Genomic DNA, 26,196 nt, shown 5'->3' with positions numbered 1-26,196 from the left:
CCAACATCCAAATGTGCCCATTTCCAAGTTGAAAAACTGCCTGTTTTTGCTAGATAAGAGTAATTTGTTTTTCTCCTGGACAGAGCCAAGAGGAGCAATAACTTAGATGGACAGGTGATCTTGGATGATCTACCTGAGACAAATGTCCAGTTTTATTACATGGACATCAAATCCCGTCAGGGACTTGAACAACCACTATGTAATAGGTTGTATTTACTTAGCATCGCAAAGGGTGGAATTTTTTTTTTCTGTCTCTGCTGTCTTCGTGTCCTGTGATCTACGTCCCCTTCTGGGTTACTGCTTAACCGTCAATAAATCTGTTTTCTTTCTTGAGTTAAAAACTTCTGTAGAAAGATTTTTTTGAGTTGAAGGCAGATTTAACTTTCAGATTTTCCTGAGGCAATATAATTTACGATACTGTGATTTGTAGTCTCACAGTCTCATAGAGATATAATGCAGTGATTTACTGAAGCACTGTGATTTACAATACTGTTTATCATAGAATTTAATGATAGAGCTGTTAGTGATAGTTTCATTCACAGTGTTTTAATATCACATCCACCAACAATGTCAAATGTCTCTCTAATCATGTTCAATGGTCCCCTCCCATCTCCTTCATCCCCTTGCTCAGTCTTGTAGGTCAATTCTCAGACTTCTGGAATTTTATTTTTATTTTTTATAAGAATACCTTTATTTAAGCACCATGGTTACAAACATGTTTGTAGTTGTGTTTCAGTCATAAAAAGTACACCCCCTTCACCAGTGCAACCTTCCCACCACCAATGACTCCTATCTCCCTCCTTCCCCGACCCCTGCCTGTCTTTGAGACAGACATTTTATTTTTCTCATTCACTACCATTGTCATTATAGTTATTAGTGTAGTTATTTCTCTAACTGCACTCACAACTTTTTGCAGTAAGCTTCGTATCATGAGACACAGAATAGTCTCACTCATCTGTGAAACTTAAAAAAATAAATAAAAGACAGTATGGCAATAATACCCAGAGACAATAGAGATGAGGGCTGAAAGGACCAGCTAACAATATGAAGCATTTGATTTTTAATTGTATTTCCCTAAACAGATATCATCTGGGAATTCATTTGCATGGGATGATTTCTGATGATCCCAGCACCAAATTGATTCTCCCTTTTGCTTTTTATAGCTCTCTGCTAGAAGAGGAAGCAAAACTGCAGAGTTACATTCATATAATTAGAAGCAGAGTGATTGGGTTTAAATCTAACTTTTGGCTCTCTCTCTCTTTTAATTTACAAAGTCCTCTACAGCAGCTCTGGGGTCTATCAGTGTTATAGCTGCTGATGTTGGTGATACAGAAACCTCACATATATGTCATGTGCTCAACTATTTGCACTACATCCCCAGTATATTCATTTCATCCTCTCTTTTGTGACATGGGAGCCAAGTTACTTAACCTTTTTGTGCTTTTCCTTTTCCTTATCTCTAAAATGCATATTGAAAATATAAATATATTTATGGTCTCTTGCACATAACTGAGTAAATATATATTAAGTACTTGGATGTGGGAAGAAAATTATCTATGAGGACAGAGGCTATTTATTCTGATACTACAACACCTCTTTCAAACTTAATGATCACATAGATCATCCCTACTCCTAGAGAGGAGAAATGGGGTGCCTAAAGGAAAGGGCAGAAGAAACATCTCCCAGAAGCATTCAGGGTCAGCATTCCTACAACACAGGACGAACCAAATCAGCAATGTGGGGAAGAGAATACTGGCTCTCTTTTTATCACCCTCGTAAGGCAGTGTTTAAAAGATCAATTATTTTTTAAAATTGCTCTGATTTTGAGGTAGAAGAGAGGAGAGAGGTTAATTCTCCTAGCATAATCTTTACCTTCAAGGGCTCTATATTATTCCACGGAGCTGGACTTGAAGTTCATAAAATGGCTCTTGTAGAGAACAGTCTCTTGTTTAACGTGCCCCACCCCCAACTGTAGCTATCACTTACTGTGAGTTCTTTGCTTTTCGCAAAAGGCCACCAGCCCCGCACTCGCTTTTGTTGGAATATGGAGATCTTGTTCTCCTCATCTGCATTTTCAAATTTGTTGAGGTCACAGGCTTTGGCAGATTTGGCTGCTCTGGGGAAACTATTGAGGTTCATTTCCAGGGATCCTGTGAAGATGTATGTACAAGTTATAGAAGTGTGTTGGAAAATCCTCAAGTAGGATCACAGAGAAAGAAAACCTTGTAGAGGACAGAAGACAAAGCTTTGCCTGCTGTGCTTGAGGCCAATCCTGGCATTGCATATGGCCTCTGTCGGCATCACTGGGGTGTATTCCTGAGCACAGAATCAGGTATAGCCCTTGAGCACCCTGGGTGTGGCTATAAGATTATTTGAATGAAGAAAATAAAAAATAAAATAAAATTCATTGTTGTCTTCATTCATTCATTCATGCTCCTTTCACCAGTTATTTTATTGCACAATGGATCATTAACATGTACTAGTATTGGGAATACAAACATATCCCAGACATGTTGGGAATACAGACATGTCGTCACCTCAAAGTGTTTATACAGTGGTAGCAGGTAAAAGATAAGGGCAGAACTTTATTATGCCACTTTCATAGTTTGGGTTCATAGAATTTATTTCAAATCTTTTTCAGATGTTTCTATTTTTTGTCTTTGCTTCCTGAATGCAGCCTGAATTAGGTCCCCATCTTCTGAGATTTCCAAAGTCTTAGATAAAAAGACTTTGTGAGAATTCTCTTCCTCACTGACACTGCCCCTCCAAGACCACTAATCTCAGATTGAAGAATAATTTCTTCTTCCTGTATTTTTAGCTTCTCTCCAGGTAAGACAATATGAGTGAATTCATTAATTTACTTCCAATGAAGGATTATAAGGTTGAGTCTGATAATGCCATGTGAGTATTACTTACCTCACTCATCAGTAACTTTTCCCTATTACAAAATTGCTAAAACATAATAGAGAAAAGGTCCTTGCTTCCACTCCTTAATAGCTGATCACTGATCTATGAATCATTCCTTTTTCTCATATCAATTTTTCTGCATTTTTGCCTTTTTGATTCTTTTCCCCTGCTACATAGAAGATATATAGTTAGGGCCCGGAGAGATAGCACAGCGGAGTTTGCCTTGCAAGCAGCCGATCCAGGACCAAAGGTGGTTGGTTCGAATCCCGGTGTCCCATATGGTCCCCCGTGCCTGCCAGGAGCTATTTCTGAGCAGATAGCCAGGAGAAACCCTGAGCACCACCGGGTGTGGCCCAAAAACCAAAAAAAAAAAAAAAAAAAAAAAAAAAGATATATAGTTAAACATGCAGTTTACAGAAAGGGGAATTTTTCTATATGCTAATGATCAATGCAAGCTGCTCAAATTTCCAATTAATTATATACTTTTAGTGACTTCAGAATTTTCATATGTTGAATTAAATGAAGTCCTTCATTAAAAAATTATGTTATATTGGGGCTGGAGAGATAGCATGAAGGTAAGGTTTGCCTTGCATGCAGAAGGTCGGTGGTTCAAATCCTGGCATCCCATATGGTCCCCCAAGCTTGCCAGGAGCGATTTCTGAGTGTAGAGCCAGGAGTAATCCTTGAACATGGCTGGGTGTGACCCAAAAACCAAAAAAAAAAAAAATTAAATTATGTTATAGCCTGCATAGGTTCTAACACTGTCTGAAAAAGACCACATTAATTAATCTTCATTTTACAACTGAAGCAAAAAGGAGACTATAATTGGAGCCAAATTTAAGAACTTGTTGGTGTGGCTAAAGCAATAATACAGTGGGTAGGGAGCTTCCCTTGCATGTAGCTAACCCAGTTTCAATTCCTGGAATCACATATGGTCCTTTGAGTCTGCCATGAGTGATCCCTGAGCTTGGAGCCAGGAGTAAGCCCAGAGCCTTGCCAAGTGTGGGCAAAACCAAACAAACAAACAAATCAAAAGACCAAAACAACAGGGTTTTTCCCCCCTAAAGATCAAATTCAGTCTGAATGTATATTTCACCATATGAATGCTTTGTGACATATCCACACTAGTGGCTAGTTGGAGTGCTTGAAATATTTTTGTTGTCTTAAAGAGAAATAAAATTATTATTCTAGTTTCTAAATCAGATTAAGTTCTCCAAATGCTGGGACAAAACGTTATTGTGAGCTTTATGAAGCCCTCAGCTTACCCAGAAAGTCATCTGAGGACAGTCTTTCAAAATCCCAAACCTGGAGCACTAACACAGCTGGTGCCTTACAGTCCATCTTCTCTAAGGAAAAGATATTCTCTCTCTTGGTTATAACCATTTGCTTCTCAGCTGGGAGATACTGAAATGGAAATAGGAAGCGCCAGTTGAAGTTTCCCTCTCCTGTTAAAGAGTTATAGTGCACATCTGTCTCTTGCTTGTCATCTTCCAAACCCTTTATCCACCTGAAGAGAGAGAGAAAAGAAAATAAGCTCATCTCTAAAATTATGATCGATATACATAGATTCAGTTGAAAATTTCCACTGAATTCAAAGAAGGAAAATAAGAACAAAAAACCTAAAACAGCAAAAAGATTATTTAATATTTTGAGCCTGGTTGTTCTCAGTCTTCAGTTGTTCTTGGGGAGTCCAGAGACTTATGTAATGGAGAGGACACTTTTTAGAAATGTGACATTAAAGTTTAGTTTAATCTTCTCTAACCCTGGAGTCCCCATTGGAAAGAATGCTATGTTGGTTCTTGAGTAACAGAACAAAAATCATGACCCTCCTGCATGGAGGCCATAAAATTGTACTGATTTAGATTTGTGATGTCAAGACCAAATTTGCCCTCTCTTCCCTGATTCCATGTATCAGCCTGAAGGTCTGTGTCATTGAAACATGTAATGCAGAAGGATTGGTTTTGCCCACCTACATTCTAATACTGATTAATACCACTGACCAACTGTGGTAACAAATACCATGGACTTTTTATCTAAATTTTCTGTGCCCTTGTTTTGTCCTGGAAATGAAATTCATGATAGTATCTGGTTGATGTGTCAGTGCTGAAGAGTTATGTAAGATAGTATCTGTAAATTGCTTGTATCCTCAAAATTATCTATAAAGCTATTTTTCTGAGTATCATAGATTTTTATAAAAGAACATGTAATGAACACATTTCCCCTAAGTATTTTATCCATAGTGAGTTAATTATAGAGGAAGCAAATAATATACATTCAAACTAATAGTGCCAAGCCATTTGCTTTATGTAATCAGCATTCCTACTCAAGTGCAGAAAAGGATAATGACTTATCTCTTTCCAGAGGAGTGTTACTACTTGAGGCAAGAAAGAAATTACCTAGCTCATTAAACCAGTACATTTGTGGTAGCTTTTTATCATACAAGAAGTGAATTAGAAGGCAAGTATCAAGAAGTAAATGATGCTGATTCTTGCCTTCATGGAGTTACAATCACAGATCAAAGAGGATAGAAGAACCTAACAGAAATCACGAGAGATGTGGGAAATGTTGTCCTATGGTAGATGAGGAGATGAAACGTTCTAAAAAGAGAGAAGTTGAGTATGATGGACACCAAAAAACAACGAGAGGGTGTTGATAAGTAATATGAGGCTGGAGAGGAACGGACTTATTTATATTGTAAATATTGGGATTTTATTCTTTGGCCAGAAGACTATAGGATGTCATTTAACAGCATTGAGATGATTATTTTGTATTTTGAGAAGCTAATTTATGTTTCAACGCAGAGAACAAATTATTGAGGGGAACAAGAAGTGATCAATTCATACTAGTCTTGGTATCCACAGTGACTGATAATGGGGAAAAGGTTTATGATGGCCATGTGATGAGGATGCAGAAAATAAAGTCTTGATAGTGGTATGGGAGTGAATATGGACAAGATTTAGTGATCTATTAAAATGAAGGAGTGAATGAGAAATTTATAACTCTAAGTGCTAACATTAAAAGGTATAAAAAGCTCCTTCCCCCCACTCTGCTTACCATTTTACAAATTTCTTCTAGCCCTTCACTCTTTCACCCCCAGATCTTTTATTTCCCCCTATTTAACCCTTTTTACCCTCAGTTCTTAATTCCTAAGGTACCAGAATGTTCCCCTCACCCTAGCCAGCTACCAATCAGCTCCTAAAAGGAAAAGACAGATTCCAGCCCGCCTTGCCTCAGCCCAAGAAGCTGCTGCCACCGCCGCTGATGCTGATTTGCTCTCCGTAGCCCCCTTTCCACCTTCCTTCAATATGGACTGCTGCTTGCTACTAGATTCAGTTTCTGAGAAGCCCCCAGCTTGAAGACATTTACTGAAATGTGACTGCTGGGAGCCATTTTTCAGACTCAGACAAGACTGTGTCGCAGGCTGAAGCTGTGCTCCAGATTTTATCCCCCGCCTCATACTATTTCAAAAGGCTTAAAGAGACATGTAAATCTCCTTTGAATATTTCTTTAGATGTATTACCTTAATAGGTGTAATTCTTTTCAGTTTTCCCCCACTCCATTTTTAGATCTATTTAGTAGAAAATCCTAGTATATAAATCCCTCTTGTGCTCTGAGATCATGTTAGAACCAGGATACTGGGATTGTTTGGCTTGTGTTATTTTACCTCCATTTGCACCAGTAATACGTGACATTGTTCCTTTTTGCATAGGTACATTTAAATGGGGGAAAATCTTACATGTGGAAACAAGTTCTTATCTAATAGGAATAGGAACACATAAATGTTATATTGCAGTGGAAACTTAAATCCTGAATATTTGACATAAGGCTTAGGTAACTAAGGCTTAGGTTCCAGAAGATTGGGTATTGGCATTCACCTCTGAACCTTAGATCCTATCTATGGAACCAAAATGGTTTTCTACACTAGCACCAGGAATTGGTTTTCTACAGGGATGATCCTAATGCTGCCCTGACATTGAATTGCTCCAGAATGAATTCATATGATACCCTGATGACTAGGTAACAGCAACAATTTGCTTTCAGGGCAGGTTCCCTACATTGCCTCCTAACAGTAAGATGAAACAAGAAGACATCATGTCACCCTTACTTCTACATAGGAGCTGTACAAAAACCAGGTTCTCTAACTACAGAAATCTGACTGCAACCATAGTGACTATGAAGAATTTTTACTGGGACCATAGAGAAAGACTTGAGGTTAGACAACTTAGTATGCCTGGAGCCTGAAGTTGGTCTTCTGACGGGATGCTTCAGGGTAAGGTCTCCCTGCTTTTAGGCCAAATGATTTCCTGTTTCCCCCATATTTTGCTATGCCTTTGCAAACAAAGAAATACAAATCTACCACACACACACACACACACACACACACACACACACACACACACACACACACACCCTGTTTTTAATTGGATTTTTTAAATCTTTTATTTTTTAAATTGGAGCTCCTGCCTTTTGCATAGAACCTTGAAATATGGATTACTTTATTTTACCACATATTCCCACATTTTTCTATAAAACTAAGAAGAAAGGATTAAAGAAATGCCAAGTGGTTTCGAATGCATTGTGGGAAAATAAATAAAAATAAAAAATAAATAAATATCCAAGACAAAGTGAATGAGAATAGACTCAAGAGACCTAAACTTTAACAGTCTAAACTTAAAGGGACCTGTTATACGGGCAGGCCAGGAGTCAAAGTTTGGTGGTAGAGTATGCACTTTAAGGGCCATTGGTGGGGAGAGGTTAACCCTGATGGTGGGACAGGCCCTGACTCACTGTGTAACTCAATTTTAACTATGAAGGATTCTGTTGATCACTGTTGTTTCAATAAAATAAAATTTAAAAAGTTAAACTAAAAAAGCATGAAAAATATAGATCAGAGAGAGAGAGAGTACAGCATGTAAAACATTTTTATAGCATGTGGCAAACCTGGTTTTGATCCTTGGAGCCCCAAATGGTGCCCACCAGGCATGATCTGTGTGTGCTGAGTAAGGAGTAAGCCCCTAAGTATTACTGGGTATGGCCCCAAATAAATAAAAAGCATGAAAAATCTCAAATCAAAAAAGAATCAAAACAAAAGGGGGTGGAGCCATGGTGCAAGCTGTAAGGTGTCTGCCTTGCTGGTGCTAGCCTAGGATGGACCGCAGTTCGATCACTCAGCATCACATATGGTCCCCCAAGCCAGGAGCAATTTCTGAGCACATAGCCAAGAGTAACCCCTGAGCATCACTGGGTGTGGCCAGAAAACCAAAAAAAAAAATTAAAATAATTTTTAAAAAGAAAAATGTCAAATGAGCCCCTAACTATGCAACTTAAGAACTATAAAAAGAACTATTTAAACTTAAAGCTAGTAGAGAAAAGGAAATAACAAAGATTATAGTTGATATAAATAAAGTTTTAAGATAAAAAGCAATAAAAAATTAGTAAAGTTAAAATATAGCTTCTTAGAAGGATGTAAAATATTAATTGTACAATTAAAGTCACCAAAATATGAATAAAAGTGTGGACAGTAGTACCAATGCTACAGAAATAAAAGAAATACAAAATTAAAACAGTATAAGCAATATTATGAAGACCAGCATGACAACAACTCATATACCTAAATGAACATATGCCAACATAAAACCCACAAAACTAAATCTATCCTGAACATAGGAAAAGGTCTAGACAATAAGTTTTTTTTTTGTTTTAATTCTTTTTTTCACCCTTTTTTCTTGTTTTAATTCTAAAAAAATATTAAATTGTAACCACATACAAAAGTCAACACAAGATTAATCAAATATATTAATAGTATACTTAAACTATGAAACAGAAAAGTTTCATGATGGATTTTAACATTGATTCTTGAATATTACTTAAGAATAGGCAGCAAGAGAAAAGATTGACAAGTTAGACTGCATGAAAGCCAAGTAAATCAAAGAAACTATCAATAAGTAAAAATACAATACTAAGAACATGAATGTTATTTTCAAGTTTTTATCTGATGAGCCCTCAGATAACTAGAATACTAGAAATATTTTATAGTAGAATATATAAATGTATGATATATACTAGAATAAATAGAAAGAACTCAGTAATAGTAGAACGACCTAATTTTAAAATGAACAAATAACTTGAATAGACCTTTCTTCATTAAATAAAAGTACAAATGGCCAATTATTACATGAAAACATATTCAATATTGTCAATCATTAGGGAAATTCAAATAGAAACCATCTAATAGAGAAAGCAACACATGTTGGCAACTCTGTGGAAATTGTAAATTTTTTGTTGTTGTTTTTGGGCCACACCAGTGATGCTCAGGGGTTACTCCTGGCTATATGCTCAGAAATTGCTCCTGGCTTGGGGGACCATATGGGATGCTAGAGATCGAACTGAAGAGGAAATTGTAAATTTTATATGCTGTTGGTAGACTATAAAACAGTACAGCTACTGTTAAAACTCTACGGTGGCTCTTAAACATTTTTGAAAAATGATGTAATAATTTCCATTCTCTCCTGGCAATACATATACAACAGAGGATTTTTTTTTTTTTTTTTTTTTTGGATTTGGGCTACACCCGGTGATGCTCAGGAGTTACTCCTAGCTGTGTGCTCAGAAATTGCTCCTGGCTCAGGGACCATATGGGATGCCAGGGATCGAACCCAGGTCCATCATGGGTCAGCTGCATGCAAGGCAAATGACCTACTGCTGTGCTATTGCTCTGGCCCAACAGAGGATTTTTTTTAAAGACACATTTTTACACTTATGTTTATAGCATTTTTAGTAACTATAGCTAATTTTTGGAGGCAACTGAATGTCTATCAGTGGGTGAATAGCTAAGAAATATATCGTAAACATTCATTGTAATATGCTTTCAGAGAAAGAAAAATTAGACATACACTGTGACATGGCAAACTCTTAAGAGATGTTATGATAAATGATCTAAGCCAGTCACCAAAAGAGAAGACCATATGATTCTTTTTATATGAAGCATTTAGAGTACTAATTCAAAGAAACAAAGTACAAGGGTAGTTACTGAGAGCTAGAATTGAGGAAATGAGGACTATTATCCAATAGATATAGAGTCTTAGCTTTAAAGGATGAAAAATTATGGAAATGTACAGGTTTCATGTTTTTCCAATCTTATGAAAGTATTTAAATTACTGAACTGCATACTTAAAAATGACCCAAATGGTACATACCGTGTTCTGTATGTATAGAAGGTTCTTAGAGGGTAGATACATCAAAATCTCCTTAAAAGGCAGTAAGATAAGAACTGACTCAAAGAAGAAAAAAAGAAAAAGAGGACGAGGAGGAGAAAGAGAAGGAGGAAGGAGAAGGAGAAAAATTAGAAAAAAGGAGAAAAAGAAAAAAGGAGGAGGAAGAGAAGAAGAAAAAGGAGATGTCATAGAAGAAAAAGGAGGAGGAAGAGGTAGGAGGAGGAGGAAGAGGAAGAAGAAGAGGAGGAGGAAAGAAGAAGAAGGAGAAGAAAATGAAAAAAGGAAGAGGAGGAGGAGGAAGAGGAATTGGAAGAGGAAGAGGAGGAGATATGACCCATGGACAGGAAGGGCATTAGGGAGGGTGAATGGGATACTGGAACACTGGTGGTGAAAAATGCAGACTGATAAAAGTTGTACATTGTATGATTTTTACTTAATCATGAACAAATTTATCTGTGAAAAATAGTTGTAATATGAACAACCTTGTAGCCATTGTGTTTAAATAAAAATAATAAAAATTAGAACAATTAGATTTAGTAGCATGAAGGGCACAATTGATTGGGGAGGGGTTGGTCACACCTAATTATGTTTAGGCGTATTCTGGCTCTGTATTCTTGGATCATTTCTGGAGGTGCTTAGGAAAATACAGGGGTGCTGGGGAACAAACCCGGGTTAGAGAAATGCAAAGCAAATGTCCTGCCCAGTCTACTATCTCTCTAACCCCATAATGATATTTTGTTTGTTTGTTTGTTTTGGGCCACACCCATTTGACCCTCAGGGGGTACTCCTGGCTATGTGCTCAGAAATTGCCCCTGGCTTGGGGGGGACCATATCCCATAATGATCTTAATGAAATTTAGTTTAGTAAAAATATTAGGGGCAGAAACCAGTTTGGAATTGGATGAGAAGAGAATAGGAAGGAGGAAATGAAGTGAATATAGAAATATCTTTCAATATATTTAATGGCTCTTAGATCTTGAAGTCCAAACCAAAATTAGAATTATCTCATATTTAGATACAGGGCATGGCATCTTTTCACAGGCCACATTAGTCTCTCCCAATTTCAGAGGTCAATTTATTTTGGGTGATGCTAGTTCCATTACTCCTCATTTATAACATTTATAACCACTTAACTCTGTCTCAATATTTTTATCCTGAATTGAACCACCAGATAGGTTTTGAAAAACATACTGGCAATATGAATTCTAGAGGCAGACTCTTGCTTGTTTGAGGAAAGCATTTACAAATATTGAGCTGAGATGAGTTTACCACTTCTGAGATGAATTTCATCTGAGGGTACATATTTAAATTGCTTTTACATATGATCTTCAGTACCTTTTTCACTCCAATTGAAGCTAAAATGAAATCTCCAAAGGTATTTTGTGTCAAAATAAAGATGCAGTGTCAGTTCCCTGAGTCCTCAGCTGTTCTCCTTTTTATAATAACTATCCACTTTAACTATCTACTTTTAGTTTTTGCCTTAGTCTTACAATCTTCTGAACACAAATATTTTATCAAGATAAATAGATTTCTTTATGTTCTTTAGGTGTAAATGTATTTTAGATGTGATGCCAAAATTTTAGGTAGTCAATATTCAACTGAAAGATATATTTGTGTCATGACATTTTCTCACATAAGTAGTTTTTCTAGGTATTATTTTTTAGAAAACTGATCAAATAAGACAAATATTTAACAAAGTAATTGACCTTATGTAACCAAGTAAAATGAATTCCTTTGTAAAATATGGATGGAAAGAATATTCTCCATGATGCAGTAGTCTGATAAATTGAGAAGGGAAAATAAATAATTGTGTTTGTTGGTGACCTTACCCTTTAACATAAATATCACTTGATTTTTGTCCTGTAAAAAAATTCTCATCCTCTAAAATGACATCTTCAGTGTTCCAGATGGTCACTCTTAATTCATATCTGGGATAAAAGAAGGCAGAATTAGTCTGAAGGCTTTCAAAAACAAGCAATTTTAATAACTAGGAGAGGTGATAGATATAATGATTAGGTGTTCATTCTATAATGTATTTCTGTATGAAATAACCATGTTATACATTTAAAATATATATTTATATATATTATATTTATATATATTTTAAATATATATAATTTATATTTCCTCAAAATTCTCAATAATGTTTGTTAACTTTTTTAGAGTTAAAAATATCAATATTTTGGTGTTGGTTCTGCTCCCCAGCTAGAACCTCAGAATTATGAATGTGGATTTAACTTCCATTGACCAATATTTTTCTGAATGTTAAATCTCAGAAACTACAGTAAGATAAGGACCAATAGTTCAATTCTTTTTTTTTTTTTTTTTTTGGGCCACACTCGTTTGACGCTCAGGGGTTACTCCTGGCTATGTGCTCAGAAATCGCCCCTGGCTTGGGGGGACCATATGGGACGCTGGGGGATCAAACTGCGGTCCATTCCTTGGCTAGCGCTTGTAAGGCAGACACCTTACCTCTAGCGCCACCTTCCCGGCCCCGAATTCTTAACACTTCAACGTCTCCATTAATTATTCCTGTAATTGGTCAGGTGGAAGTGAGTTTTGCTTGTCAAGTGCCAATTGACCGATAAACTTCATGTATCAGAACACAGGATTGGTTGCTATGCCATTTTAGTCTGCTATCATATCTTTCTCCCTTAAGAAAAGACTGTAAGTGATTTACCCTTTGGGTTTCCTTGGTGAAATGTCAACAGGAGGTCCAGGCTGAGTCAGATCTTTGGGAAATATGTCCACCCACATTTGCAGGCGTCCCTGATTAAAAAAAAAAGACCATATTTTAGCTTAAAGGTATAAAGTAGCACCTGGGAAAATGACAGTTTATTACTATAAAAGATTAAGACATAGTTATCAGCAAGCTATGGAGTCAACAACAATTTAACCACAAAATTTAACAACCAAACTTAAAAAGATGCCTGTTAAGATGGCAAGCTTGGAGTGGAGGTATGGATGGACTCTGGGAACAGCGGTGAAGGGAAGTTAACACTGATGATAAGATTGGTGCTGAAGCATTTTATGCCTAAAACTTAATTATGAATAACTTTGTAAATCATGATGCTTTAAAAAGAAATTAAAAATTTATTTTGTAATAAAATGGGTTGAAAATAAAAATAAGACAGGGTTATCAGGAACAGTCTGGGAGTCATATATATTTAGAACACGTATTCTATTTTTGTTAATAACCTATTCTGTTTTTGTTGGTAGTTTTATTATAAACTAGAGCATACATAAGTGAAGATCAAGGAAAGAGTAAACAATCCTTCATGAGCATCCACTATGTGGTTCACATGTATGAAATGCTTTGGCAAGCATCTCATAAACTCTTTCAGTCACACTAGCTAAATATTGCTTCTTTTTCTTGGAATATTAGAAAATATTTTGTACATATGTACATAGAAAAGATGTGTCAAAATTTAGATTCAATCCTAATCTGTTAATTCCACATAACTTTCTATTTCAAAAAATTCCTAAGATTAAAACTATGGTATCAACTGTGAGAATTGTTATTTTTGGTATTTATAAAGTAACTGGGCATCTATTACTGCTATGAATTCTTAAGTCGATCACATTTCAGTGTTAGGCATGCATAAGTCAAAAGCTTAGGGAATTCAAAGAAATGATTAGAAGTCATATGATTAGAGATGGAACAAGGTTCCCTATGTATTTCCATGGACTCCACACATCAGACTTAAATTGCAAGGAATTTGAGAGTTCATATGGGAGAAGGTCCAGTGAATTCCATGATCATTTCTACCATGAACATTCTAAAAATTTTTGTCAACTCATGCAACTAGATGAGTGATAAACAAGGGCTCAGTTTTTCAAAGTAGATTTTATATAAAGGAAATGGGATTTCCATTGAAGCAAGAAGGTAATGCCAGAACTAGATGAAGGATGATTTTGGCAAGGAAAAACAACCTGTTTTTTCATGATAAGGGTAAGAGCATTTAAACAAGCTTTTGAAAAGAAGTGAGGCAATGAAATAGTTTATTACAATCCTAGAATCCTTAAAGCTATTTTAACATTCACCTTTCAGCAAAAAATCACCAGGAAAATGCAGGATGCCATAAACCAAGAGAATTGAAACATTCAGTAATAATTCATAAAAGTAATCATAAGCTTTCATCTATAATAAGGATTTATCCTTTCAGGATATAGCATCATTAGTTTTATACCTCTATACTGCAGAGATAGGAGCATAGATATTTCTGCCGTTTTACCTCAGAGTTCCCTTGCTTTATTGAGTTATACAGTGAGAGAGTCCTGAATAGAACATTTTCTAGGAAGATAGCTGACAACTTCGAATAGAACATCATCTAGAGAGTCAAATTGCCTTGAGGACATATCAGCTCTACTATTTGCAGGACAAGAAATCTTGAGCAAGTTACCTAAACTCTCTGTATTGCTCTTTCCTCTTTTAAAATGAAACCAGAACAACCACATCATGAAATATTAAGGAAAAAAAAAGAGGTTACCCTGTATACCCCTGTTTGTCTAGAAAAAGCTCAGCCTTCTTATTAATAGTGACTTCTTTCACTTTCAAACTTGTCACAGTATGGTTACATTTTAATAAGGTGATATATTTATGTCAAGAATCTTATACTTAGAAGGCTCCTGATAAAGTTTATCTCCTCTTCCCTTTTATCTCTTAATCTCATATTACACTATCATTTTTAGTCATTTTCCCCCACATTTCTTGCCAACTCTGTAGATTAAACCTCTATCAATTGCTTCTCTGGGAAAACTAGTGGGGTGTGTATTTGCTGAGAGGTTTTGAACAAGATCTTGTCAATCTGAGATATCTGAAGATTTCTCAAACATCAGGATTCTACCAAAGTAGTTAGATAACGCAAATCATAAAAAGGAAAGACCCTAAACCCACATCTGATTTTAGGATGAGGTTTCTCAAGTTGTACATTATTGCGATTTGGACTGAGTAATTTCTGATGAAATGGGGGCAAGAAAGCTGGCCTGGGCTGTGGGAGATGGTCATTTGATTCTTTCCAATTTGATATTAATAGCGCCACCCAGAATGACAACCAAATGTTAAATATTATGCAGAAATATTATGCAGAAAGGGGCTGAAATTGCCCCATTATCGTGGGGATTTAAAATTAATTTTTAGAGAATAGGTCATATTTTGAGGGATGAACACTTCTGGAAACCAGAACCATCTTGTTCACTACCTGTTCCATTCCTGGTTTGTCCTTGTGGTACAGGGGCCGAGTTTCTATGTGTTCAGGAACCAGCCTACACCCGACCTCTGCGATATCCTCCCAAGAGTGTAAAACCTTGAGGGCCAAGTGCTCAAAAGACTCCACCGTCTCATCTGTATGGAAGAGAAAAATTATGGTGAGACTTGTCAGATATGAGATCTTGTAAGGGACAGTGATGGTTTGCTTTAATTTCCTTAAAGATTTATGAGCACAACAGGGCATGGGGAGAAAGAAATGATAGCAGAAGAGAAAAGGGACAGATGCAAGACTACTAAGTAATAGGATAAGTACAGAGGGGACCACATATTCTAGCAGCCCTGGGGGTGAGGGAAGAGTATATGGGAGTAGGACAAAAATGGAGGAGTAGGGAGGACAAACCGGTGATGGGAATCCCCCCTGATTTTATGTAAATATGTACCTAAAATATTATTGTCAACAATATGTAAGCCACTGTGATCAAAATAAAAATTACGTTAATATAAAAAAAAGAAAATGGAATGAGGTGGGAAAGGGGGAGACTAAAACTGGGAAAAACAGAAAGAGAAAGTGTGGGTCATGGCAGTGGGACATGGGGCAGACAGGGTCCTGGAACATGGGTTCCTTTCATCCCCCCTTACCCAAATTGTGTTTTCCAGAGCTTGTGACTCAAAGGCTTGCCTCAAGCTACTTGAGAAGCTGTTTCCTGGAGATACAAAACTGTTTGCTAACTATAATGTAATCAGGGTGGACCTAAGCAGGGTGGGGAAATAAATTCAGAGATCATTCTTCATTAGTAAAACAAACTGAGCGTTGGTGGCTGAAAATGTGCACTGGTGAAGGGTGTTGTACATTGTATAACTGAAAATCAATCATGAACATTTTAACTGTGAAAAAAATCAACTATATTATGAACAACCTTGTAACCACAGTGTTTAAATAAAGCATGAAAAAAAGGTAAAGTGGAAAAAAAATTCCAAAAATTAACTTAACATTTTTTTCCTAAAATTTTTTTTTTAAGTTTTGTTTTTGGGCTACATCCAGTGATGCTCAAGGGTTACTCCTGGCTATGCAGAAATCGCTCCTGGCTTGGGGGACCATATGGGACAACTGTGGTCCATCCTAGGTTAGCGTGTGCAAGGCAAGTGCCCTACCAGTAGCGCCACCACTCTGGCCCCTTCTTCCTAAATTTATGGAGACATTTTTGCAATCTTTCTGGTTTGTACTATGATGCTCCTATGGAGAGTCTATTTTTGGTGTCAGCATAAAAGAGTTCCTACATAAATAGGGGACTTTTGGGACATGTACAGTTATTTATTTTCCCTTATGGTTGTTTTGAAGTTGTTCTACCTCCTGACACAACAATTTTACTTTTATGATCAACATTGTATAAATACCAGAAGTAAGAACAATGTATATATCAGGAAGCTTATGGTGAATTCACTGTATCTCCACAAAAATTGACAAAATGACAATAAATAGCACCACCCTGAAATGGAATGTTATCAGTGTTTCAAAGGACAAGAGAGTCACCATAACCAGCTGAAAATAGAAGATAGAAAAAGACAGGAACAAACGTACACACACATATATGTATATATACATATATGTATAGTTGTAATATGATAGTTATAATTCTATTCCAAAGTGACACATTATATGCAGAGACTCTAAAGAAATGTACCAGCAGGGCCAGAGAGATAGCATGGAGGTAAGACATTTGCCTTTCATGCAGAAAGTCATTGGTTCGAATCCTGGCATCCCATATGGTCCCCCGAGCCTGCCAGGAGCGACTTCTGAGCGTCGAGCCAGGACTAACCCCTGAGCACTGTCGGGTGTGACCCCCCCCCCCACAAAAAAAAAGAAATGTACCAGCATGCAGCATATTTATCTCTAAATGCAGGGTTTATGAATGATTTTCATAAATACTTTTTCATATTCCCTACCATAAGTGTGCATTACTATTTTGGTTGGAGAAGGTTTGGTCCTCTGTAGTGCTCAGAGATTACTCCTGGCTTACTCCTAGCAGTGCCTGGGAGACCATATATGGCATTGGGGATAGAACCAGGGTTGGCTGCATTTTTTTTTGTTTGTTTTTGGGTCACACCCGGCAGCGCTCAGGGGTTCCTCCTGACTCTATGCTCAGAAATCGCTCCTGGCAGGCTGGGGAACCATATGGGATGCCGGGATTCAAACTGCTGTCCTTCTGCAAGCAAGGCAAATGCCCCACCTCTATGCTATCTCTCTGGCCTTGGGTTGGCTGCATTCTAAGCAACACCTTAATTACTCTTCTAGTTTTCCAACCCCAGTATGCATTACTTGTATGCAAGATCATTACTGTCAGAGCCACAAATACTCAGAAGCAAACTTGTCTAGAAAAGAGCAGTGTCGGAAGGACACACTATGTGCCATTACCAGTGCCCTCTTCAGTGAAGGCTGTTTTTCCAGAAAAGACCTGGCGGCCTATCTGTATCTTCCCAGGGCTAAAGTAGGGTCCATCCAGCTTGTTGTCTTTGCAGAGCTTGGTGAGGATTTCAGTGGGTTTGGACGTATCTCTCCAGGCATTGTATCCTTCTCTGAAAAGTGGAGGAAGAACAGATAGAAATCCTGTGGTCATCACTCAAAATGCTGCCTAAGTATGATCTATGTGGCTTGCTTCAAATTTTTCTATTTGCTCTGCTCTTGTGGCGTCACTGAGTCTGTTCTATTTTTGCCCCTCTATTCTGGCCAATATCTCTGCACAGTTAGAGTTTGGAAAAAAATAGGGTGTCTTTTTCTTAAAGAAATGTGTCTCTTTTTTTTTTTAGCAGTTCTTTATTTTTAAATTAGCTTATATATTATTTTTAAATCACTTTAATCGTGATTACAAGGCTGTCCATAATACAGTTGCTGTTTTATTCATAGATTCAAAGTTGTTCATGATTGAGTTTCATTTCTACAATGTACAATACCCTTTACCACTGTGCATTTTCCACCACCAAGGTCCCCCAGTTTCTCTCCTGCCTTTCCTACTGCCTGCTTCTGGGCAGACATTTTTCTTCTTTCTCTGTCTCTTTCTGTTTGTCTGTTTCTCTCTCTCTCTCTCTCTCTCTCTCTCTCTCTCTCTCTCTCTCTCTCTCTCTCTCTATTTCTATTTTCTCCCTTTTGTCTCATGTTTGTCCCCTTTTATTTTATTTTTAAAAACTTGAGCCAAATTCACCAAACACCTCAGGACCAAAATCTTAAGTGAAATTTTAAGTTGGCTAGTATACTGCACTTAACATAAGTCTCAATGCCATGCTATTTACTTCCAAAAAAGTTCCATCACATAAAAGGAAACCTGGTATTCAAGGAGTTAGTCTTCATTTCCCTTCTTAAGTCCCAGGCAACTATCAATCTTCCATCTTTGTGGATTTCTCTGCAGGCTGTTTCTGTTTTGCCTTTGTTCTACACCAAACTGAATAGCTAGCAGAAAAAGCAGTTACTTATTCTCAGGGGAAAAAGTCAAGCTCATCCTCTGAATTACTCTGCTTCTTCCTTCCAACCCTCAAACTCTTGCACAAGAAAAATCATATTGTAAACTCAAGACACAACTGAAAATCTTGAAGTAGATCTTTTTAATTGGTAATTCTTTTGGTAATGAACTTCTAAATATTTCCAGCCCACTCCCTCTTCCCTGAAAAATTAGCTGTTGACTTCAAAATTTTTATTTTCAGTGAAATAACAACCCTAAGATAAATTTGCATGTCACTGCTCATTGGGACACAAGTTTCATCAACATTTAACTTTCTCAAACATTCAGAAAAGTCAAAATATATTTGATTTTGGTTTTGATTGATACAAAACACTTTCTATATTGTGCTGGATTCCTGAGCCTAGGAAGTTCTTCCACATTGTATGACTGGAACTCAATCATGAACAATTTTGTAACAGTGCCATCTTTTGTTTGTTTGTTTGGTCACACCGGCAGCGCTCAGCGGTCACTCCTGGCTCTATGCTCAGAAATCGCTCCTGGCAGGCTCGGGGACCCTATGAGATGCCAGGATTCGAACCACCATCCTTCTGCATGCAAGACAAAAGCCCTGCCTCCATGCTATCTCTCCGGCCCCCAAACAGTGCCATCTTTCCAGATCAAGCTACCTTCAAATGCAATGACTAGTCCCCAAGTCAGCCCTGATGACATGAAGCTACCTTGACCTAGTAAAGCTAAGGCCTGGCTATTCTTTTCAGAGCAGAGGCAAATTGAGGTTGCTAGCTTAGAATCTCAGCAGTCCTTCCACAGGAGAACTTACATCTCATACTGGCTCTGCAAGCCACAAATGGCTCGATGTTTGCTATAGAAGCGATTCTCCAGGTCAATCTTGGTCTCCCCTATGAGGTCATCTGTGCCGATCAGGTCATGGTCATAGATTAGGACAGAGAGCAGGGAGTCTTTTGGGAAGGTGGCCTGGATCTCAAATGACCTGCAGTTCAAGGAGAGAATTTATGAGTCAATATCATGTATTTGATGTGGGGAATTTTTCCCTACTTTGCTTTAATTAGTTTAGGGTTTATATAAACTTACCAAGCATTAAAATAATGAATTGATATTTATTGGGCATTTATATTAATTTCCAATCCCCTTGTCAATTTCTGATGGCCAGTAATCTCTTTCCTGGCAAATGTCTTTAGAGCCACAGAAAAGAGAATAAATTTGTATTTTGTTCTCTATCAGGATAAATTTCCAATTTTGGCTTCAAATAAGTAATGTCTTGATTGTAAAATTTGAGGAAAGTTATTTCATCCCTTCCATCCTTCAAAGCATTTGAGAGGCAAAGCAATGGGGTTGGAGTTTCTGGGACCATGAATTGATTATGCATGCTACCAAGCATGAGAGAAGATATTTAAGAATTAAAAGTTAGGTAAATTCCTGTCCTTTTGCAAATGGACTCCCTGGAACCAAAATTAAGAGCACAATAGTACTTCTCCAGTTGTTCCTAATTCTGGCTACCCTAGGAGCAAGGTACATGAATGTGGTGGAGAGAAAGGGGGAAAAAGAAGGCTCTAGGTTGCTGTCTTCATGGTCAGATCCACTTAGCTCTGACTCCCATTCTCTCAGTGACTACAATCACAGCACAGTTCAAAGCCCATAAATCTTCTCCAAGCAAAGATATTTGTTAGTACCAGTGACTCTCATTTATGAGCAGATGCATACCAGGAATGTGACTATATGGGAAGAAACACGTGTATTCATTCTCTTGAGACACAGCACTCTTACTAGGGCTTCAAGTTTTGTTTCCAAAATAAAACTGATATTCTGGCAGAAGCCCCCATTGCTCTCGGCTTGCTCACTCCCATGGCTATGGCCATCAAGGAAGGACTTATAACTGTACCTGCACCATGGCCCATCTCCCTGAGCTGGACGTTCACAGGTTACCCTGATGCCTGCTTTTTCTGATTATTCCTTGAGTTACTATTGACAAAATGATCCCAAATAGTGCCCCTAGGTGGATTTCTGGCCAACCAGAGGAAAAATGTACATATACTAACTGTGCATCAAAGAAATCATCTCTAGATACAGTGGTGGTTTGAGGACTCATTAATTGGGACAAATAACTGACTTGAAAAATTAATACTTCTAAATTTTAGAGTAAATAAATTTGAATTTCTCTCTTTGCTCATTTATCTTTTTATTGGCACATCCAGTAAGTGCCAGGTGTTGTGTTTATTAAGAAAAGGAGAAATTACCAAGTTTGCAGATGTGGACCACATCAAAATGATGTAGTTTAATAAATATTAATTAAATATCACTGGAAAATGACTGAATGCTGCTGGTCCATTCATTCACTTATTTCATTCAATCATTTGTTCAATGTACATTTATCCAGCTTCTGCACTGTGGCAGGACTTGAGGTGAGTGTTGGAAGTGCTGTCTTGAGCATATTATATTAAATGCCTGACCAGGAATTTATACTCTAGTTAGGAGATGAGAGACAACCAATAAACATCAATTAATGTCAGTAGCTACAAAGGAGATAAAGTAGGCAAGGAAACAGGGTTTCACGTAAACCATACTAAAGTGAAATAAAGAATCTACCCAGCTTAGGCACAAGTGCCCTCTGTTCTCTGAGCCAAGACACTGCAAAATTTAGTCATAAAGCTTTTATCCCTGAATAGTAGTGAAAAACACACGCAACAAAGCATCTACACATGATTTCTGAAAGAAGCTCTGCAATGTCAGAGGTGAAAGAAAATAGCCTATCATTTTTTTCTTCTGTTTGTTATTGCCTTAAAACAGTGGTAATAAAACCAGTTGAATTCATACCAATAAAAATGACAACAAAGCCTTAGGTAAAGTCTAGCACTAGTTATGTAAACATTGGGCAATGAATGATTGAGGTCATGGGGAGCAGAGAAGCAGAGCAGCGCTGTCTCCAACACTGTCGTTCTAATCATCTCCATTAATCTGAACAGGCAGGATCATTTATTGCTTATTGCTTCATTTCTCCAGGAGCAATAAAATGTAAGAGGCCATTGCTGATCAAATTTCAGAGGGTCCAAAGCGATAATAAATGTATGAATTTAAACTAAGTTGGTAAAGACTTCGTCACACATTACTACTCACTTAGGAAAACATCAGAGATTAAATAAATTTCTATGGCATCCATTGTAAAATAATTATCAAGGTGGAGAGGAAGCAGGCTAATGTTTTTGAGTTTCTGTGTGTGTATTGATAGACTAGATGCTTTATGTAGATAATCTACTAAAGGCTTCCAAGAATCAAGTGTCACTCTGTTGTTTTACAGAATGAGAAAAAGTAAAACTGGAAAGATCAAATCATGTGTTTAGGTAGTAGAATAATCTACTTGACTTCAAAGTTGATGGCAGCAGCAAGTTTGCATACTCAAACAGGGAACACAAGAAGCCAGAGAGCTAGGAGAGCCTGTAATGCACTTGCCTGCATATCACAGACCTGGTTTAATCCCCGGCACCCCATGTGTTCACCAAGTCACCAAGAGTGACATCTGAGTGCAGAGACAGGACTATGCCCAGAGCACCACAGGGTGTGTCCCAAAAACTAAAACAAAAATTGTGTGACACACCTGTTAGGAAAACAAGTGAAAGATAGGAGTTAGAATAACTATCAGAGAATGAAAGCCAACTACAACCAAGCATGTACAAATGGAATGGGTTTATCAAATAGTTGTCAGAAAAACAAAAGCATAGCTGGGGACGCAGTTGAACTTTCGGACTTCAGGGAATCGACTAAAATAAACTGCAAGATGATATAATGAAAAGTCCCTTTAGTAGAAGAAAGAGACCCAACTGTCTGACCCATTTTCCTCCACTTATGAAGATTGTAAATATTTTTTTTCATTATTAAAGAAATCTATCCATCCAAAGTTAGGGAGCTGAATTGCAGACATTCAAGGAGTCTTTTAAATTTAAGGTCATGGAACTATTTTTGGAAAAACAGTGTCATAAAGATCACCACGTACCCAACAAATTTCTTTCTTTCTTTTTTCATTTTTTTTTCGGGTCACACCTGTTTGATGCTCAGGGGTTACTCCTGGCTAAGCGCTCAGAAATTGCCCTTGGCTTGGGGGGACCATATAGGACACTGGGGGATCGAACCACGGTCCTTCCTTGGCTAGCGCTTGCAAGGCGTAGACACCTTACCTCTAGCGCCACCTCACCGCCCCCCCCCCAACAAATTTCTGAAGGTATACGGCTAAGAAGTAAGCCCTTCAGTTTGACTCGCTTTTTATAATGAGCAGAAGTCAGCATTTACTCAGAAACAACACACACACACACACACACACACACACACACGTGCATGGACGTGCAAATACATACCCCCATATACACACAGAAACACAGCAGGAGAAAATGCTGAATAATAAAATACATCATGATTCAGGTAGCCAACTGACCTTCCAAATACTGGATTCAGTTGTTTGGGGATATATTTGTCTCGGTCTTTGATCTCTGTTTTCCCAAGTCTGACCACAATGTAAGGATCTGCTTTGCCATCTGGATCAGCTGGGCTGAGATTAAATGCCTGGTAAAGAGGAAAAAAAATTTCCCTTTGGTCCAACGGTTCTCAACAGTGACTGATATCTGGGATCACCCAGAGGTTTAAATTGATACTGATGCCTGAGGTTCCATCCAGATCTTCTGACTGACTGTGTTCTTGAAAAGCTCCCAAAATGATTCTAGTGTGCAGCCTAGATTAAGAGCCATTACTTTTACCTTCCTGGTTTGCTTTTAAAAGTAGTAAGGGGCTGGAGAGATTGTACAATGGGTAGGGTACTTGTCTTCATGCACCTGGCCCAGGTTCTATCTTTAGCATCATAATGATCCATGTCTCACTAAGAGTAATTCTCTGTGCTCAGAAATCACTCCTGGCTTGGGGGACCATATGGGATGCCGGGAATCCAACTGGGGTCTGTCCCAGATCAGATAGTTGCAAGGCAAACATCTTAACGCTGAGCTATTGCTCTGCCCCAAGGATAATGTGATTCTTTGTTTCTGAGTTCTATATATAAAATCATAAGAAAGGCCTCCTAAGATTAATGCATTTTGAATGTTTTGTATTTCGCACTGCCCATTTGAGTAGTAATCTGTTTTTCAGATTCAAACCATATTCTGGACACACAGATTCTGGACACACAGAGTACTTCATAAGTGAGCTCCCTCCAGGGAACAGCAGGGTAGGGTCAATGGAGTAATGATACTAAATATGGTTATTGAAGAACTGAGATCCAAGTGAGAAGTAATCCTGATTTTTGGACTTTATCCTACAGAGAAAATGGTCTAATGATATGAAACTATAGGCTGGATATAAAGGTGTTTTTCATGATGCTTGTCAGAAAAAATTTAAAAAAAAGATGCTTGTTAGAGTGTTGGTTAATAGTTTAAAAATGTAAATAATATATATAACAACTATATATGGAGAAATTGAATCCAAAATCATTCCTTATTTACTTATTTGCATAACCAGTTTAATTCTTTATGAATAAGTTATCTCTGATGTTCATTTATCTGCTCCCTAACTTATATATTGTAAACCTTCCCCCAATGCACTTTTTTTTTTTGTCCCCCAATTCACAATACATACCCAGCAAGGGGCCTGTGTTGAGGTGTATATGGGGTGCCTTTACTGTACCTCCTCTTTCTATACAGCCAGTGTAAAGAACACAGCCTGTGGTAAGATTTGGGAGGCCTTATCTTATCTTTTATTTATTTTATTTTTTTTTCTTCAAAGCAAACTAAAGTTGTTTTTTTTTTTTGTTTTTTTTTTTTTTTTTTTTTTTAAAGTAAGAATTCATTTAAAGGACAAAATTGATTAATATAATGAGGTAAACTAATATAACATAATATAGTGACATAACATAACATATAATATAATTGATATAATAATAATACATGTAAGTCAAAGAAAATTTCTGATTAAAAACACAATTTTTTTTTTCATATGGCTTACATATCTTTCACTGTAGTATTTTGGGTACATATTCACATTGAATCAGGGGAATACCCATCACCCAATGCACTTTTACTTAAGCTTTCTTTTGAGATATTAATCCCACCTTGATGATCAGACCCGCCCACACCAGGAATGGGGCAGGCTGTTTTAAAGAAAGAATAAAAAAGTCTGGCTGAGTGGGGAGGCGAGAGAAGAGAAGTAGCAAAGAGAGAGGAGAAGCAGCAGAAAGCTTTGCAGAGAAAGCAGATGTGAGGTAAAGCATCATGGTGGACAGGGCCATGGAATCAAAGCAAATGGACTCTGATGAAACTTTAACTGACAGCTTGTAAATGATTTCTCTGCCCTTATGCTGCATCTTCAGAACTGCTGGCCGAAGGGGCTAGAGATGCCATGTTGGGGGATGACTCACTCAACACATGGACTTTATACTCTAGATCTTATATTTTTATTCTACAATATACCATCTTAAATTTCATAATTTCATGGAAATTAGTATGTCATTTCTCTGATTAATACTTATATGATCGGTTTCAGTATGATTAGAATTAGTATGAAGACAGTATGCTAGTTCTATGAGAACACAGTTTATTTCTCCCGTTAGTACTTTATTTCCAGGTCTTCTAAATGACTTCTTAAGATATGTTGAAAAAAAAATGGGTTATATTTTACTCATTCAGGAAAACAACGCTAATTCAGGTGACTACCAAAATGTATGAGGACAAGTGAGAAAAATTAATATCAATACATAATGCATGAAATAGGATTCCATTAAGTAAACACTTGGATATTGTTGTAGACATGAATACATAAATGTAATGTGTTAGCAAATGCAGGTGGAAAAGTAAAATATTTCTGTGGATAGAATTCTAGAGTTGAGGAGATTTGAATTTTTTTCTACTTACCTATGCATTTTAACCTTTTGTATTTTTATCAAATTAGAGGGTTTTTTTTTTTTTTTTTTTTTTTTTTTTTTGGTTTTTGGGCCACACCCGGTGACGCTCAGGGGTTACTCCTGGCTATGCGCTCAGAAGTCGCTCCTGGCTTGGGGGACCATATGGGACACCGGGGGATCGAACCGAGGTCCGTCCTAGGCTAGCGCAGGCAATGCAGGCACCTTACCTCTAGCGCCACCGCCCGGCCCCAAATTAGAGGGTTTTTTAAAATCAACTTATTACTAAGCAAATTAATTAGGTATTAGATTGAGAGGAACAATTATTCATCATCACTAGCAATTTCAGTGAAAAGTATTAACTGTCCCCATGTACAATGACGTTAACCTACTCCCTGAAATTCAGGGCCACCATTCTGTCTCTTCTTTGTTGAGTCCTGTCTGCCTTCAAGTTCCAGCCCAAGCCATTCCTCCTCCAGGTTGCTGCTTGAGTAGGAATCTACTCTACGCTTTTGGTTTTTGTCAAAAGAGG

At 37.4% G+C, this 26,196-nt stretch overlaps 1 protein-coding gene and 1 non-coding gene across 2 annotated transcripts in view; both read right to left on the bottom strand.

Annotated features, from left to right (window-relative positions):
- The window catches only part of FER1L6 (fer-1 like family member 6), a 135,514-nt gene that overhangs the window by 10,007 nt on the left and 99,311 nt on the right, over positions 1-26,196 (bottom strand). Inside the window, exons 31-38 of the mRNA XM_049765618.1 lie at positions 23,220-23,347; positions 19,599-19,769; positions 17,743-17,903; positions 15,322-15,464; positions 12,801-12,889; positions 11,950-12,048; positions 4,173-4,414; positions 1,987-2,150 (exon numbers count right to left, since the gene is read on the bottom strand). Of these exons, the coding sequence (XP_049621575.1) occupies positions 1,987-2,150; positions 4,173-4,414; positions 11,950-12,048; positions 12,801-12,889; positions 15,322-15,464; positions 17,743-17,903; positions 19,599-19,769; positions 23,220-23,347 (1,197 nt within the window). The remainder of the gene's footprint in view (positions 1-1,986; positions 2,151-4,172; positions 4,415-11,949; positions 12,049-12,800; positions 12,890-15,321; positions 15,465-17,742; positions 17,904-19,598; positions 19,770-23,219; positions 23,348-26,196) is intronic.
- On the bottom strand, positions 24,380-24,512 carry LOC125997800 (small nucleolar RNA SNORA51). Its single transcript, XR_007491817.1, has one exon. It is a non-coding gene; the product is annotated as a small nucleolar RNA SNORA51 (small nucleolar RNA).

The sequence above is a fragment of the Suncus etruscus genome, chromosome 19, assembly GCF_024139225.1.
Source record: "Suncus etruscus isolate mSunEtr1 chromosome 19, mSunEtr1.pri.cur, whole genome shotgun sequence".
NCBI classification, from domain to species: Eukaryota; Metazoa; Chordata; class Mammalia; order Eulipotyphla; family Soricidae; genus Suncus; species Suncus etruscus.
Note: the sequence above shows the minus strand (reverse complement) of the source record. Positions and strands in the feature narration are given on the sequence as shown.